The 13,592-nt window shown below is 39.8% G+C and overlaps 1 protein-coding gene across 1 annotated transcript; it reads right to left on the bottom strand.

Moving 5' to 3' along the window:
- Positions 1 to 2,647: 2,647 nt before the first annotated feature.
- LOC104507733 (vacuolar protein sorting-associated protein 13B-like) lies at positions 2,648 to 13,012 on the bottom strand. The gene is made up of 3 exons (XM_010149100.1): positions 12,843 to 13,012; positions 4,090 to 4,233; positions 2,648 to 2,813 (listed from the first exon to the last, which is right to left on the bottom strand). The coding sequence occupies exons 1-3, from the start codon at positions 12,987 to 12,989 to the stop codon at positions 2,760 to 2,762; spliced, it is 345 nt and encodes a 114-aa protein (XP_010147402.1). The 5' UTR covers positions 12,990 to 13,012; the 3' UTR covers positions 2,648 to 2,759.
- Between the last annotated feature and the right edge of the window lie 580 nt (positions 13,013 to 13,592).

The following is a 13,592-nucleotide window of genomic DNA, read 5'->3' on the forward strand; positions in this document are numbered from 1 at the left end:
TGAACCTCAATCTGCACAAATGAAAAGCAGACACATGGACCACTGAAGACCATGAGTTAGTCCTCTGACTTCCAAGTCTTACCATAATTTTGCTGTTACTGAACACCATTTGTATACATTCAAACGGAAAAAACAGCACCATGTGTCTATACAGTCACACTCAACTGAACTGCTACAAGCCAGGTGAAAATATGAAAAACAGTAAATCCTTGCTTCAGACCTGGAACTAGCTTTACCACCTAAGCAAACACTTTATATTACTATACCCTCAAACAGAAGCCTTCTGTCTTCACTTTCAAAGCCCTCCATAACCTTTCTACACACCCTATCTAGCATCTCAATCATTTCCTAGTCAAGATCAATTTCTGCTTTCAGCATTCTTTGATGACAGTCTCTACCGACTGTCAGATAAGAATGTGTCTGTGATTCTGACAGTCATGCTTGTGGGCTGTTCTCTGCTGTTTCCACAAAGTTATTATATTCCTTCAAAACCTTCTTTGTAATGCCTCATAAAAGGAACAGTGCTTAATTGTCTCTGTGCTGATCCAAAAAACTGCTTGGTTTCCCTGTGCCCCTGTAAGTGCTTGTATCTAACAGCCTACCCTGATTCCGTAATTAGTTATCCTTGGGGTAGAGAGAGTTTTCATCTTCAAACACATCAGCATTTTCCTGACGCACTGTGTCCGATTAAATGCAAGGACTCAAAAGTGAAGCAGTAATAGAGATACCACAATTCTCCTTGAATCTCCTCATTTTCATCAATTCCAAGACTAAAAACTACAAAAATCAAGGTTGAACATAAAGATGACGAGACGTGATTAGTTACAATGTCAGGAAGGTGAAGGAAACAGACGCAGGCTTGTCCTTTCCAAATCGCACAGACTGGATTTATGAAAGCCTTTGGGTTGGGCACAGGGGTATTGTGGCATGGAGGGAAGTGAGCAAAGTATTTGAAATAGCTTTAAGGAAAAAAAAAAAAAGCGTTTGGGAAGAAAAGAAAGAAGTTCAGAAGGGTCCAACAGGACAAGGGTAAAAACTAAGAGGAGAAACAGTATCAGAGATTTAACAAGGGGATTTCAAAGTCCTGAGATTTAATATCCAGAGGATTAATAACAACAAAAATAAAATACTGGAACTTCAACCACCCTATAAAACAATATACAACATTTGTGAGAAACAGTCTCACAGCAGTCAGTTACCATAACTTAATAAATACAAGCCAAGCAAACTTCAGAACCACATTTAAGTGTTTACAAACACATTTCAAATTGTACTTACCAACGTATGTCATGGATTTGCTAACATTATAAATGGTCATACCTAAAACTCAGTGCTGCAGAAGAGTATCTTCAGGAGGAAAGCGGCACAGTTGCATTAAGCTGGCGGACATCAAAAAGCAATGTAAAGTGCCTCACACCCAGTTTCTACTTCAAATACCAGCATTAACCAAATTCGTACCGAAAAAGCACATACAAAGCATGTTCAATAGAACAGCACTTTAATTATTGCAAAGTTCTGTCCCTGATGCACTCAAGTTTCTTTTTCTTATAAAATAGGCACATTTATTTAACATTCTGGGTTTAGAAGCAGTAGTATCAGTTGTAGAGAAGGGAAAGAAGAAAAGCCCTGATAAGAGGGGAAAAGCAATCACCTTCAAAATGCTCAAACTTCTGAATTCACTAAATGCCGCTAATTCTACACTGTGGATTTTGTATATCCTTGGGTGAACTTACAGCTTATTTCTGCTTAGAAAAAGAGAATATTAGCATAAAACTAGAAGTTGAGCCATTACTATCTACTCCAAACTTCTGCCAGCTATGTTTAAATAGCATAAACAGCAAAAAAAGCCAACCAAACTAACACTGAAACTGAAGTAACAGGTAACACAGCATCCGTAAGAATAAAGCATAGCTGTACAAAAGCATTTCCAAGGAGCTGACACTATACCAAAACATCAAAAGGGTGATTTTTGCTCACATTAAGTCTGTAGGGTCCACCGGACAACAGCTTCAAACAACACCATGTATTTTAATCCCCATACATCTTCAAAATGACTATTCTTTGAAACAGCCCCTTTCCAAAGGACACGCATCACACTAAGCTGAGGTCAGAAACTTCTTTGCTCAGATGAAGTTATGCCCATTCTCATTAGAGGTTTCACCTGAGGAAGGAAGTGCTAGATCAAACCAATAAATGTTTGAGAACTAAACTAAACTTTCTTGCTTATTAAGCTCTTGGCTGATATGAAGTTCTTGGCAGAACAGTTCTAGTTGGAGCTAAATTCAAAGTTGATTTTACTACTGTTTCCCACAGAAATATTCTATTCCATGCAGATTGTTTTATTCACTGATTACAAAGATGGAGATTTTTTTTGTGACAATTGGTTTTAGCCAAGTACACTGGCACACTGGAAGTTAGAAGACAAGAATTTGTCAAAATCTTTTCTTTTTATAAAAGACTTTCAAATAGTAATTTAAAAAATAAAACTCAAGCTGTCAACTTTTTAAACCATACCCTCAGAAACCAAGTTGAAAGTGTTTTCATTTACATTCTTGTTAGTCAAAGGTAATCCTTCTATGGCACAGACCCAAATTTTACCCTCCTGAGTGTGCATACCACTGAATAATTTGTTCAACTGTCAGTTACAATTTTGAAAAATCCTTTCTTGCCTCTGAACCTTAAACATCTGTAACAAATACTTGTTTTGAGTGCGCTTTACACTTGTGACCCTTGACCTTTTGCTGTATGCCCCACAAAATTTAAGTTTCAAATACCATACAAGCAGGAAATCTGATCATTCCAGCAGTAGCCATCTGCATGGTCCAATATCAAATATTAGTTCTGGGTTGCACAAAGTCATGGGCTATAAGTCTTTTTCTGCAAGTTCTATAATTAGTTGCAATTTGCCGCTTCTAACACTCGTTTCTCCTGGAACATCTGGCCTCAGAATCTTACCTTAACATTGGAAAAGTACTTAGCATTTGACTGTTGGTGCGTATACACGTGTGTATATGCATATGCACCCAGATGTGTAACTGCAGAATGCAAGCGTATGCTTGGTGGGTGGTGTACCTAGGACTAGAGATTTCTACTCCGGCAACAAAAGCCTTTTTAGCTCTAGAACTGTAAAAGAATATTACAAGAAATAGCAAACATAATGGCAAAGTGTTCTCTAGTGTTCTTGCTGTCTTACATCTAATTATTGATGTTAAACGTTAACAGTTCATCAAGCACCCTACCAAATACTTGAGAGCTTTGCACAAATTGCAATTTTGCATGATGTTGAATATAACTGGAGGACCCTATGTTGCAACTGAAATGTGAACAAGGCTTAAAAATAAACAAACTGAAAAAAAAACTAAACATAAAACCTCTCAAGTTCAAGCACCACACTAACTAAAAAAACCACCAAGTTCAACATTAACATACTTGAGTACTTTTTGTTAATTAAATTAGACGTGTAACGAAAATTGAGCCACTGCCTATTTCAGCTTCATTATGTCAGAAGGAAGTCTTCCCTGAGCCTACCCAACGTTGCAATGGACAAATTATTGCAAGGAACTAAACAAAAAGCCCTTTGAGACCCTTGCATGTAAGGAGTCTTGTAAGTACACTCAAACAAGTACTACAACTTCTAGAAGGAAAAAGAGAATTACACTCCAGGATCTTTAAACCACTTCTTCAGTAATAAACAGCACTACATCTCTTGAAAAATGCCCAGTGCTCAGTGGTGCCACACGCAGCTGTCAAGCAGCCAGCACTGCTTCTTGGGAGGCAGAAGCTGGAAGCACACAGGATGCTATACTGCCCTCAAAATCCATTTCTTGCCTAGTCACAGGAAAATTCTGGCAAAGCACTATTAACATGCTTTTACATCTGCAAGAACACAGCTACAGCTAATAAAGAATTGAAAATAAGCATAAAGGATACTAGCCATGATGAGAATAATAGTATTAGCCTCTCAGAAAATAACAGAGACCGCAACTTCACACACCTGATTCTTCAGAGGAATTCAAACCAAGTGACGTACAGAGGCTATTATTCTTATCACACTCTCAATGTTAGAAGAGCCTTCATCACATTTCTTACCTGAGCTCCATCCTTTAATTTCAAGATGCATTCCATTGTATTGATAGTGATGACAACTGGTTCTGATCCCAGTTTTGTCCATGGCACGTGAATCCGAAGTTCATGAATATGCCCACTTAAAAAAGTAAATGGTAGTTTCAGCTCCTAACAACAAAGATAGTGGTGAATCAGCTACTGAAACATCAGAGATATCAGAATTCAAGACACATTTGTAACTTAAGAGTACAGTCCTAGCACAAAACATGTCAATTTATTCTCAGTCCCCAAATCGGCAGTGTGTTTTGGGGCTTGGCAACTGCCTTTATACACTTATATTACAATTAATCTGTTCAAAGAAGACATTTGGTCACCATGTCCTTGATAATAAATGAGAGTTTCAAAGCACCTCTCTCGCATGAAGCTGCTGCAAAATGTGTCACTATTCAAGGGACAAGTAGAAGTGAACCAGGTGAAAGTAAATACTTAAACTGATATGCAACCTATGTTATTTCGAAGAACACATTCGGAATTAAACAAACATTGACAAAGCCCTGTCAAGGCAATTTCTTCCAAAATATTTTACTATTTAGAGTTGTAAGAGCTTGGTGCTCTTAAGACTGGCCCATTTTTGCCCCATTCACATCAAATTGCTCACTAAATACAAAGTTATGAAAGTCTTCATTGGCAAAACCAGACTTCTCCTCACCAGGGCCTAATGTGGAGGTAACAAAACCCATGCAAGTCAGTCCAGAACTAACAAAAGTCTGGCACTCCACCCAGTCCACGCCTAGCTGACACCTCTACAGGAGAGCCTCCCGTGAGCCAGCTGCTGTACGCAGCCAGACAGCAGGAAACAAGGTGCCAAGGTTTAGGTAGCTTCTTCGGATACACAGTATGGAAGTTTCCCCAGCAGCTTCAGGGATTCTCCTGGGAAGCATGTGCTGAATGCTTATCAGAGAACAGTCAGGCTAGACACCTGGTCACAGCTGGAGATCAAGATTTAAAGTAGTGAAAGAAAATGCTTAGTGAAAAATAAAGAAGCATCATTTGACATTATATCAGAACTTTAAATCTGCATTCTCAATACTAAGTATTCTAATGATGAGGCTTCAATGATGATATCTCATTACCTTTCTGATCTCCTATCCTGACATTTTTGGCTATAAAAGAGTTTTAATGGGGAAAAAACAACAGATGTCTTCTCTTGGAGTTGCTTATAGCCTGGTGTTTGCATATTCATCTTAGACACTGATAACTACACGTGTGACTGTCTCCTAGATGGCATGAGAAGAGAATCTTTTCAGTTGGAAGGGACCTGGAGTGATCACCTAGTTGAACTGCCTGACCACCTCAGGGCTGAAAAGTATGTTGTTAAGGGCATTGTACAAATGCCTCTTAAACACTGACAGACCTGGGGCATCGACCACCTCTCTAGGAAGTCTGTTACAGTGTTTGACCACCCTCCCAATAAAGAAATGCTTCCTAATGTCCAGCCGGAACCTCCCCTGACAGAGCTTTGAAGCATTCCCATGTGTCCTGCCACTGGATACCAGGGAGAAGAGACCAGCACTCCCCTCTCCACATCCACTCCTCAGGAAGCTGCAGAGAGCAATGAGGTCACCCCTCAGCTTCCTTTTCTCCAAACCAGACAAAGCCAGAGTCCTCAGCTGCTCCTCACAGCACACGCCTTCCAGCCCTTTCACCAGCTTTGTTGCCCTCCTCTGGATCCACTGAAGGACCTTCATATCCTTCTTGAATGGCGGGGCCCAGAACTGCACTGTCATGGTTTAACCTCAGCTAGCAATAAAAATACCATGCAGCCATTCACACACCTCCCCACCCCACCCAGCAGGGTAGGAAAATTGGAGGAAAAGACAAGGAAGCACATAAAATTGAGATGAGAACTACTTACTAATTGAATATAAATGAATATTACATATGCATACAGAAATTAATATGTAACAATACTACTAATAGTAAGTAATTAAAATAATATAAAATACTACAATTGCTCACCACCTGCTGAATGATACACAGCCAGGTCCCAAGTAGCAATCAGAGCCAGAAAGCCCAAGAGAGATTGTAGCAGAGTCCAAGTGAGTCCCATGAGCAAGAGCATGACAGGGAAACCTAACAGACCCACCAACTTACAAGCGAATGAGCAAGCAAAGGATTAGCAGAAGAGTTCACAAAAGAGATAGCGAAAGAGCTTATGGCCCCCAAGCCCATTCTCTGCCTATATACTGAGTATGATGTGCTATGGAATGAAACATGCCTTGGGTCAGTTTGGGTCAGTTGTCCGAACTGTATGTCCCCCCACACCACCTGCAGTGAGAAAACTGGGAAAGGCAGCTGCAGTATCAGAATCTGGAAAAGACCTTGAATTTGGAGCAGGCACTCCCAAGCACCAACTGCAAAGACATTAGTAGTTTTCTCAGGGTAAATCAAGAAACCTAGCTTCATACCAGCCACTGTGAAGAAAGTTAACTCTTTCCTTACTAAAGCCAGCACACAGTGCTCAAGGTGAGGCCACTCCAACACTTAATACAGGTGGAGAGTCACCTCTTCTGACCAGCTGGTCCTGCTGTGTGTGATGCACCCCAGGTTGCGGTTTGTTAGGTCACGCTGCTGAGTCGTGCTGGGCCTGCTGTCAGCCAGCACCTCCAGGTTCTTAACTGTTGTGCTTCTTAGCAAACTCAGGGACGTAAACCTTAGTTCAGAATTTCAGAATTTCCCTGGCAAAACTGGGCAACCTGGAGCTTAAGCACCTTTGCATCTCAACTCAGATTAGGTACTTACATGCTTCGACTCAGTACTCCTATGAATGAGTGGAAGTTAAATAGAGAAGGTCCACAAAGCTCTGAAGTCACACAGGCAAGTTACTAGAGCATTTCAGAGAAACATCTAGAAGGGGATCCAGAAAGCCTCTTTTCCTACACTGCTTGACCCTAGACCTATCCCTGCTGTATACAAGTTCTACAAGAATAAAATTGGAGGACAAGTGGATTTTGCATTTAATACTTGCCATATAGTATAAAGTTTACCTGAAGAATATTTCTACAAAGCTAGTCAATGTCATTATCTGCCTACCACCTAGAAACTGTCACCAAACTTTGGTGACATGTTTTGAAAGCCCACTAAAAATTTAGATTTTTCTAAGTAGTCACCACGTCATAGGTTCAGAGTTGAAATAACCACTATTGAAACGGTGACCGGTTAGCATCCTGAGACGGCCTTTGATTAGTCACCCAAAAAGGAAATCAACTTTCTAGCACCACCATCGCAACAACAGCTACTAAAAGAAGGAATTTTAAGGATCAGTCTCTCCATTCCACAGCTGATACCTCCTTAGCCTTTCTACTGGTACTATGAAAAAGTTCATCTCGTATCCAAGAGCTAAGAGTAGATGAAGTATATTCACCACTGACAAAATCTTCAGAGAAGACAACTACGCAAATTTATAGCTCTGCTTTTTGCAAAGTACTGCTTTCAGTTTGTAAATTAGTTTTTGGAGCTTAGTGAGCTTTCAATAATGAAGTTTAGAAAAAAAAAAAAGTTGTTTCATGTCAGGGAAACTTCCTACCTCAGACATGCTTACACAACATCACTTCCAATTTCAAGAGCCCATGCCACAAGTTGAAAGTTACAGATTCTTTCTCACAAAAGCAGTTCGAAGAAAGATGTTAATTTGTTTTTACAAAGTGTTTTTTCTTTATCTCATTCACTAATAGACGGAAGGAACTTAGCTAAAAGCCTCTCTCCTAAAAATTCAGTTTTAGGCTTACAGTCAACACAAACAAAATTAATCCAGACAGTTTCCATTAAGCCACTGAAAAGCAAGTACTGGGCAGTTTAGCTACAACTGTTACTATGTTCATAATACAGTAAAAAGTATGTTATGTCCCACAGCAATGATCAAAAAAAATATGGAATCTAAAAAACAGGGGTTGGACTAGATGATCTTTAGAGGTCCCTTCCAACCCCTACCATTCTGTGAATTACAACTTAAGAGACAATGCTTTCATGCACAAGACATTAAGCTATCACTACTAACAATAATAGAAATAAATTCCCTTTCCAGACTCACACATACCTAATTTTTGTCACTCATTGATACCACAAGTCTATTTACATTCCGACTTGTGTTCACAAGTGTATGAGTTTACTTCAAAAGGCATTCTAGAATAGATCTTTTTCCACTATTTGATGGATGGATTTAAATAGACAAAACTGACTGTCTTAACTGTAAGATACTGAAACAGAAGTAGAAATCCCATCAAAATAAGGTGATAGACCCAAATACATGGCATATTTAGAAGACAGCTGTTCTTTTTCAAAGGAATTTAGGTGACAAGTGTTGTCTGACATTATCCTATTGCACAAGCAAGTTTCCATACAGCAATGCAGAGAAGTCTTTGTTGTGCTATTTCAGTACAGATGCAAAACAAACGCGTGCCAAATTCAGTAATTTGTTCATCGTACAAAATAGCGACCATTTTTATTCCTCCTACTTCTCTGTGCAATCTTACCCCTTTCATTAAGTACTACCTGACGTTATTAGTGTATGTGTTGTACTTATGACTGATTAGACTTCATATTTTAAATTTTACACATATACATCAAAGATCCATCAAAAAAATACGATAGGACTGTAAACAACTTCTGGGCCTGACACATAGAAAACTGGCCAACATCGTGCAAGACTACAGACCCAATGATCATAATGCCCTACAATGCAAGACTCTCACAAACTTCTGAGTGACAGGCTGGTACTGTTTCCTCCACATCAGTATTAATTCAAACACCTCTTCTTCACAATCAAGGTTGTATTTCACAAGTAAGCCAGTGGGACATAAAATATCCTTACAGTAAGGACACTTCAATGTCCTCCTTTCCTTAAAATTATTTTAAGTACATGAGCATTTTTCATATTTCTTTCAAAGTTCTTCCAGACATGAAAAGTCCACAATACAGCAAAAACAATATTTAGATCAAGTTCTCCTTTGTCTTCTCACCAAATGCCACTTCATCTGTCCCTTCTGAGTATGTAAAATAGCGACACAATAAGCTACCATATTATGGAAACACACACAAGCAGCAGAAAGAGCTCACCATGTATCTTACCTCTTCGGTACCACTGTGCCAACAGAAATACTACACACAACCTAGTTACCAAGTTCATAGGTGGTTCTGTTACCTCTGGTGCCACAGTGACTTCACATTAAAAAGTTGCCAAAAGTGCTTAAAAGGCTTTTCCATAAAACAATAGTTAAATTTTAATTTCAAAGTTTAATTACAAAATATTGTCTTGAAGTAGTTTTTGTACAATGTGCCGGTTATTATGCCTAGATGGAAAATTTCTTGGAATGCTCAGTCTTCTCAGCATTCTATTGAAGACTTCTATTCTTGTAATGCTCAGTCTTCTGGTGACTAAGTCACTTCCAGTCACTAAGAAGTGACCAGACTTCTTAGTGTGGTCAGCAGGACTAGGGCAGTGATCATCCCCCAGTACTGGGCACTGCTGAGGCTGCACCTCAGGTACTGCGTTCAGCTTTGGGCCCCCCCCGACAAGAGGCATAGACATAGAGACACTGGAGCGTGTCCAGAGAAGGGTGACAAAGCTGGTGAAAGGTCAAGAGAACAAGTCTTAGGAGGAGCAGCTGAGGGAACTGGGGTTGTTTGGCCTAAAGAAGAGGAAGCTGAGGGGAGACCTGATCACTCTCCACAGCTACCTGAAAGGAGGTTGTAGGGATGCAGATGCTGGCCTGCTCTCCCAGGTAACTGGTGACAGGACAAGAGGAAATGGCCTCAAGTTGTGTCAGGGGACATTTCGATTGGATATTAGGAAAAATTTCTTCAATGAAAGAGTGGTCAAGCATTGGAACAGGCTGCCCATGGGAGTGGTGGAGTCACCATCCCTGGAGGTGTTCAAGGAACGTGTAGACGTGGCGCTTGAGGACATGGTCTAGTGGGTTATGGGAGTATTGGGTTGATGGCTGGACTACATGATCTCATAGGTCTTTTCCAACCTTCGTGATGCTGTGATTCTATTAATAGAATCATCCAGCACAGGAAAACAAAGCAATATCAAAATTAACACTAAATCTAATAAAGATTATTATTACAAAATTAACCATTGGCTATTCAAAGAGTGACACAAATATGGACACAAAAGCTACATCATAGCTCAAAGTCTGAACCTGAGTACAAGCTAGTACTCCGCTTTCACTACAAAACTGGTGTTGTCAAAAACAAACAAATAAGGGGCAGGGGGGTGGCACATGAACAGGGGAAAGACAGACCCTAAGATTACTGCAACAACACTTAGTTTAGTATAATAAGAGCATATAAAACATACACAAATATACATAAAAACATGTGAAATATTTGCAGGCACTGTAATGTTCTCTTTGGGTTTGATAAATCTTCTATGTCAACAACTAGTTACATTTGATTTCAAGATGTATTGGTTCCAACTCGGTTCCAAACAAAGATCTTCTCTGGAAGACAGACAGCACTTTACATTCTTTTCTCCTCTGTTGTTTGGGATTCTGTTTGGTTGGCTCCTAAGAGTGCAACATGACGTGGGAATCCTAACATCAGCTGAAGGGCAAGGAGTGAGGGGAGAAAGCACAGGCTTGTTCCCAGATCTGTTAGTTACAAGGTGCTTTGTCCAGGTAGTTTGGCACCCATGCTAAATGTTCCCAAATAATCATGTATAGTCCCACAAACATTTCAGAGAATTCCAGTTTAAGGCTTCAGACAAAAATATCAGTGGTATGTGCATCCATATCCAAAGCCTAAAGCATGAAATTAAGGCTGCATTCATGCTAGATAAGGAGCAAGGAAGCAGGCTGTGGATAATAGCACAGGACAGAAAGGATGTTAGAAGAGCAGAGCAGTTAGAGACCAACTTGGAACATTATGAATCCAGCCAGGCAAAGAACCCCCCAAAAAATATATACTGTAATTTTGAAAGACTTCAGGTTTTGAGGGAGCTCACTGCCACCCTAAATACAGTCTGTGGGTACCGGCAAGTTCCAAAGAATAGTAATTCTACACTTCACATAAACACAAAGCCACATACTGTAAAAAAATTAATCTGAGATATATTTTGCTTTCATTGCATGTTCACATCCCCATTCCAGCTGATCAGACACGAGAACTGGTATGAACGGCAACATTTGCCTCTACAAAAGTCAGGGCATTAACAGATTTCGCCGGGTATTTCAGTACCCAGCTGATACATTGGCAGACAAAGATGAAGCCAGGGACCACCTACCAGCAAACTGCAACTATTTGAAAGGCAACAACATAGGTGATGGCAGGAAAATTCTAATAGCACCAGGTATCATAGCAAGTTTGATATATCCTTCCCAAGTCATCATTTTTTACTAGGACAAACTTTCTTTCTACACAGTACAGCACCAGAACAGTTTACCCAGAGAGGAGGTTTTCACAACCAAGACAGGAGATTTCAAGACTCAACTGGAGAAAACCACAAGCTGATCTGACATAATGCTGACCACAACCTTGCTCAGAACAGGAGGTTGGACTAGATGGCCTCCAGAAATCCTTTCTGACCAAACCTTCTTTGATTCCACAATAGATACATTAAAAAAGGCTTTGAATATTCACAGGAGAAACACATCCGACACAACTGAAGCCTAGTATCCACATCAGCTATATGAACAAGCTATACCAAGAAAATGAGAAACTAGAAGACTTGCGAGAAAATACACAGGCCATCATATACTTGAAGAAAGGCAAATCAGGGCTCTTTACAGCAGCACAGAAAATAGAACAGGATCTCTTGAAAGACTTTCTCCTCTTCCAGAAGATACTTAATTAGCTATAAATATTTCTTTCACATTTTCAAAGGTGTCCCCTGATAAAGAGGCTCTTACCCTATTCTATCTCACTTTATTTTATTCAAAATTGAAAACACATTCCCTGTCTATTCTTCTTTCAATGGTCATGTTGTCTAAACCTCATATTATTTTTTGCTGCTTCTCTCTCAGCTCCTTCTCTTGGACTACATCTGGACACAGGACTCTAGCTAAGCCTCGCTATACTGTGCGCAACAGAAAACAGCTTTATCTGTCTTCCACACTCAACTCCTTAAGTTGTCAACTCAGATAAGCATAAAAGGAAATGGTCCCTCCATGAAGACTCAACCCGTTCATACTGACAGCAGACTCCAAATTCTGTATCAAGTGTTTTACTAGGTCAAGCTTGTCTTTTTACAGCGAAGTTATGTGTGGATTAGATCAGAGGCTTAACCAAACTAGCTGATCAAATCTGTCCTTCAATTACTCTGAGTTTAGGGACAACTGGAATGATGAAAACTGGAGTCATAAAACAATAGTGAACACAAATCTGTGTTTAGTATGCATAATTACAAAAAGAGATCCTACTTTACTTTGTGACACTTTGAATTAGTTACCATATGCAATTAGTAAGTAGGACTGGAAAAGCACTTTAGTTAATGTGTGTACTGTAAAACAATGGTTACTGAAAGAAGAAATATCCCTATAACAGCTTTTCTCTTCACACCCCATAACTTATAGAGTACGCAAAGAATTACCCTTCATTACAAAGCAAATACCACAGAATTAATACAATAGCTAAATGCAAGAGAAAAATAAGACTTGCACAAAGAAGAAAAAAAAGTGTGTACTAAATGAACATTTATCTGTGCAGCCCAACGTAAATTTTTTTAGCCAACTTTCAAATCAAAGACACAGACTGTAACTCCTGTAAACATTACATACCTGTTCAAGTACATCCAACTTTAATTCAAGTTTACTAAGTACAACATCTCCTCCCCAGAGTGACAACTGCAGATCTGAAGGCTTCAAGTTCTTGATGTAGCGATTCACATAGCTCATCAAAATAGGAGTTACATAGGACTCCAGCATTCTGGAAGATTCCTGTGTTACAGATCAAGCACTATGAAAAAGAGACAAGACAACAAGATACTATTTATAAGTCTGTCAGCCTAAGTTTCAATAAGCAACAGTCACACTGTGTGGACACAGTAAAAATTGTGTGTTAAATTCTGCTTTCTAAACATGTATGTCCATAGGTAGAGATAGATATACTTCCATAAAAAGATGGCATACATACCAAAATGAAAGCACATCTATTTGCATTTACAAATCTCCAGCTTTTATTTTTATATACGTATGTGTGTGTGTATATGAATTAATGACTGGCTTGCTCATAAAAGCCAACCCAAACAAACCAACTGGCCAAGCACTCTAGCATGCTTTCATATAGAATTTAAACGGCAGAAACCCTGTCAGCTCTAACCGACAAAAGCCCATACTAAAACTTCACCCGAGAGACACCTCACGGACCTGGTATCTCCAGCTTCGTGCACATGGCACAAACGCCAGCTTCGTGCCACCCTGAGCTCTAGGCAAACCCACATCCTTCAGAACCCCAGCTGAAGTTACGGTAACGCTTGCCACCCCTCCCACTCCTTGCCAAACTACCCCCCACGGCCCTGCCGCCCTGAG

Source organism: Eurypyga helias, unplaced genomic scaffold (genome assembly GCF_000690775.1).
Source record: "Eurypyga helias isolate BGI_N326 unplaced genomic scaffold, ASM69077v1 scaffold38143, whole genome shotgun sequence".
Lineage (NCBI taxonomy): Eukaryota > Metazoa > Chordata > Aves > Eurypygiformes > Eurypygidae > Eurypyga > Eurypyga helias.

What these genes read in the sequence shown, in the direction of transcription:
- LOC104507733 (XM_010149100.1), bottom strand. Translation starts at nt 12,989, where the DNA reads ATGCTGGAGTCCTATGTAACTCCTATTTTGATGAGCTATGTGAATCGC. An exon ending in AGTTGGATGTACTTGAACAG is followed by an intron (nt 4,234 to 12,842) that starts GTATGTAATGTT and finishes CTTTGTTGTTAG; the next exon opens with GAGCTGAAACTACCATTTAC. An exon ending in AATTAAAGGATGGAGCTCAG is followed by an intron (nt 2,814 to 4,089) that starts GTAAGAAATGTG and finishes TGGACCATGCAG; the next exon opens with ATGGCTACTGCTGGAATGAT.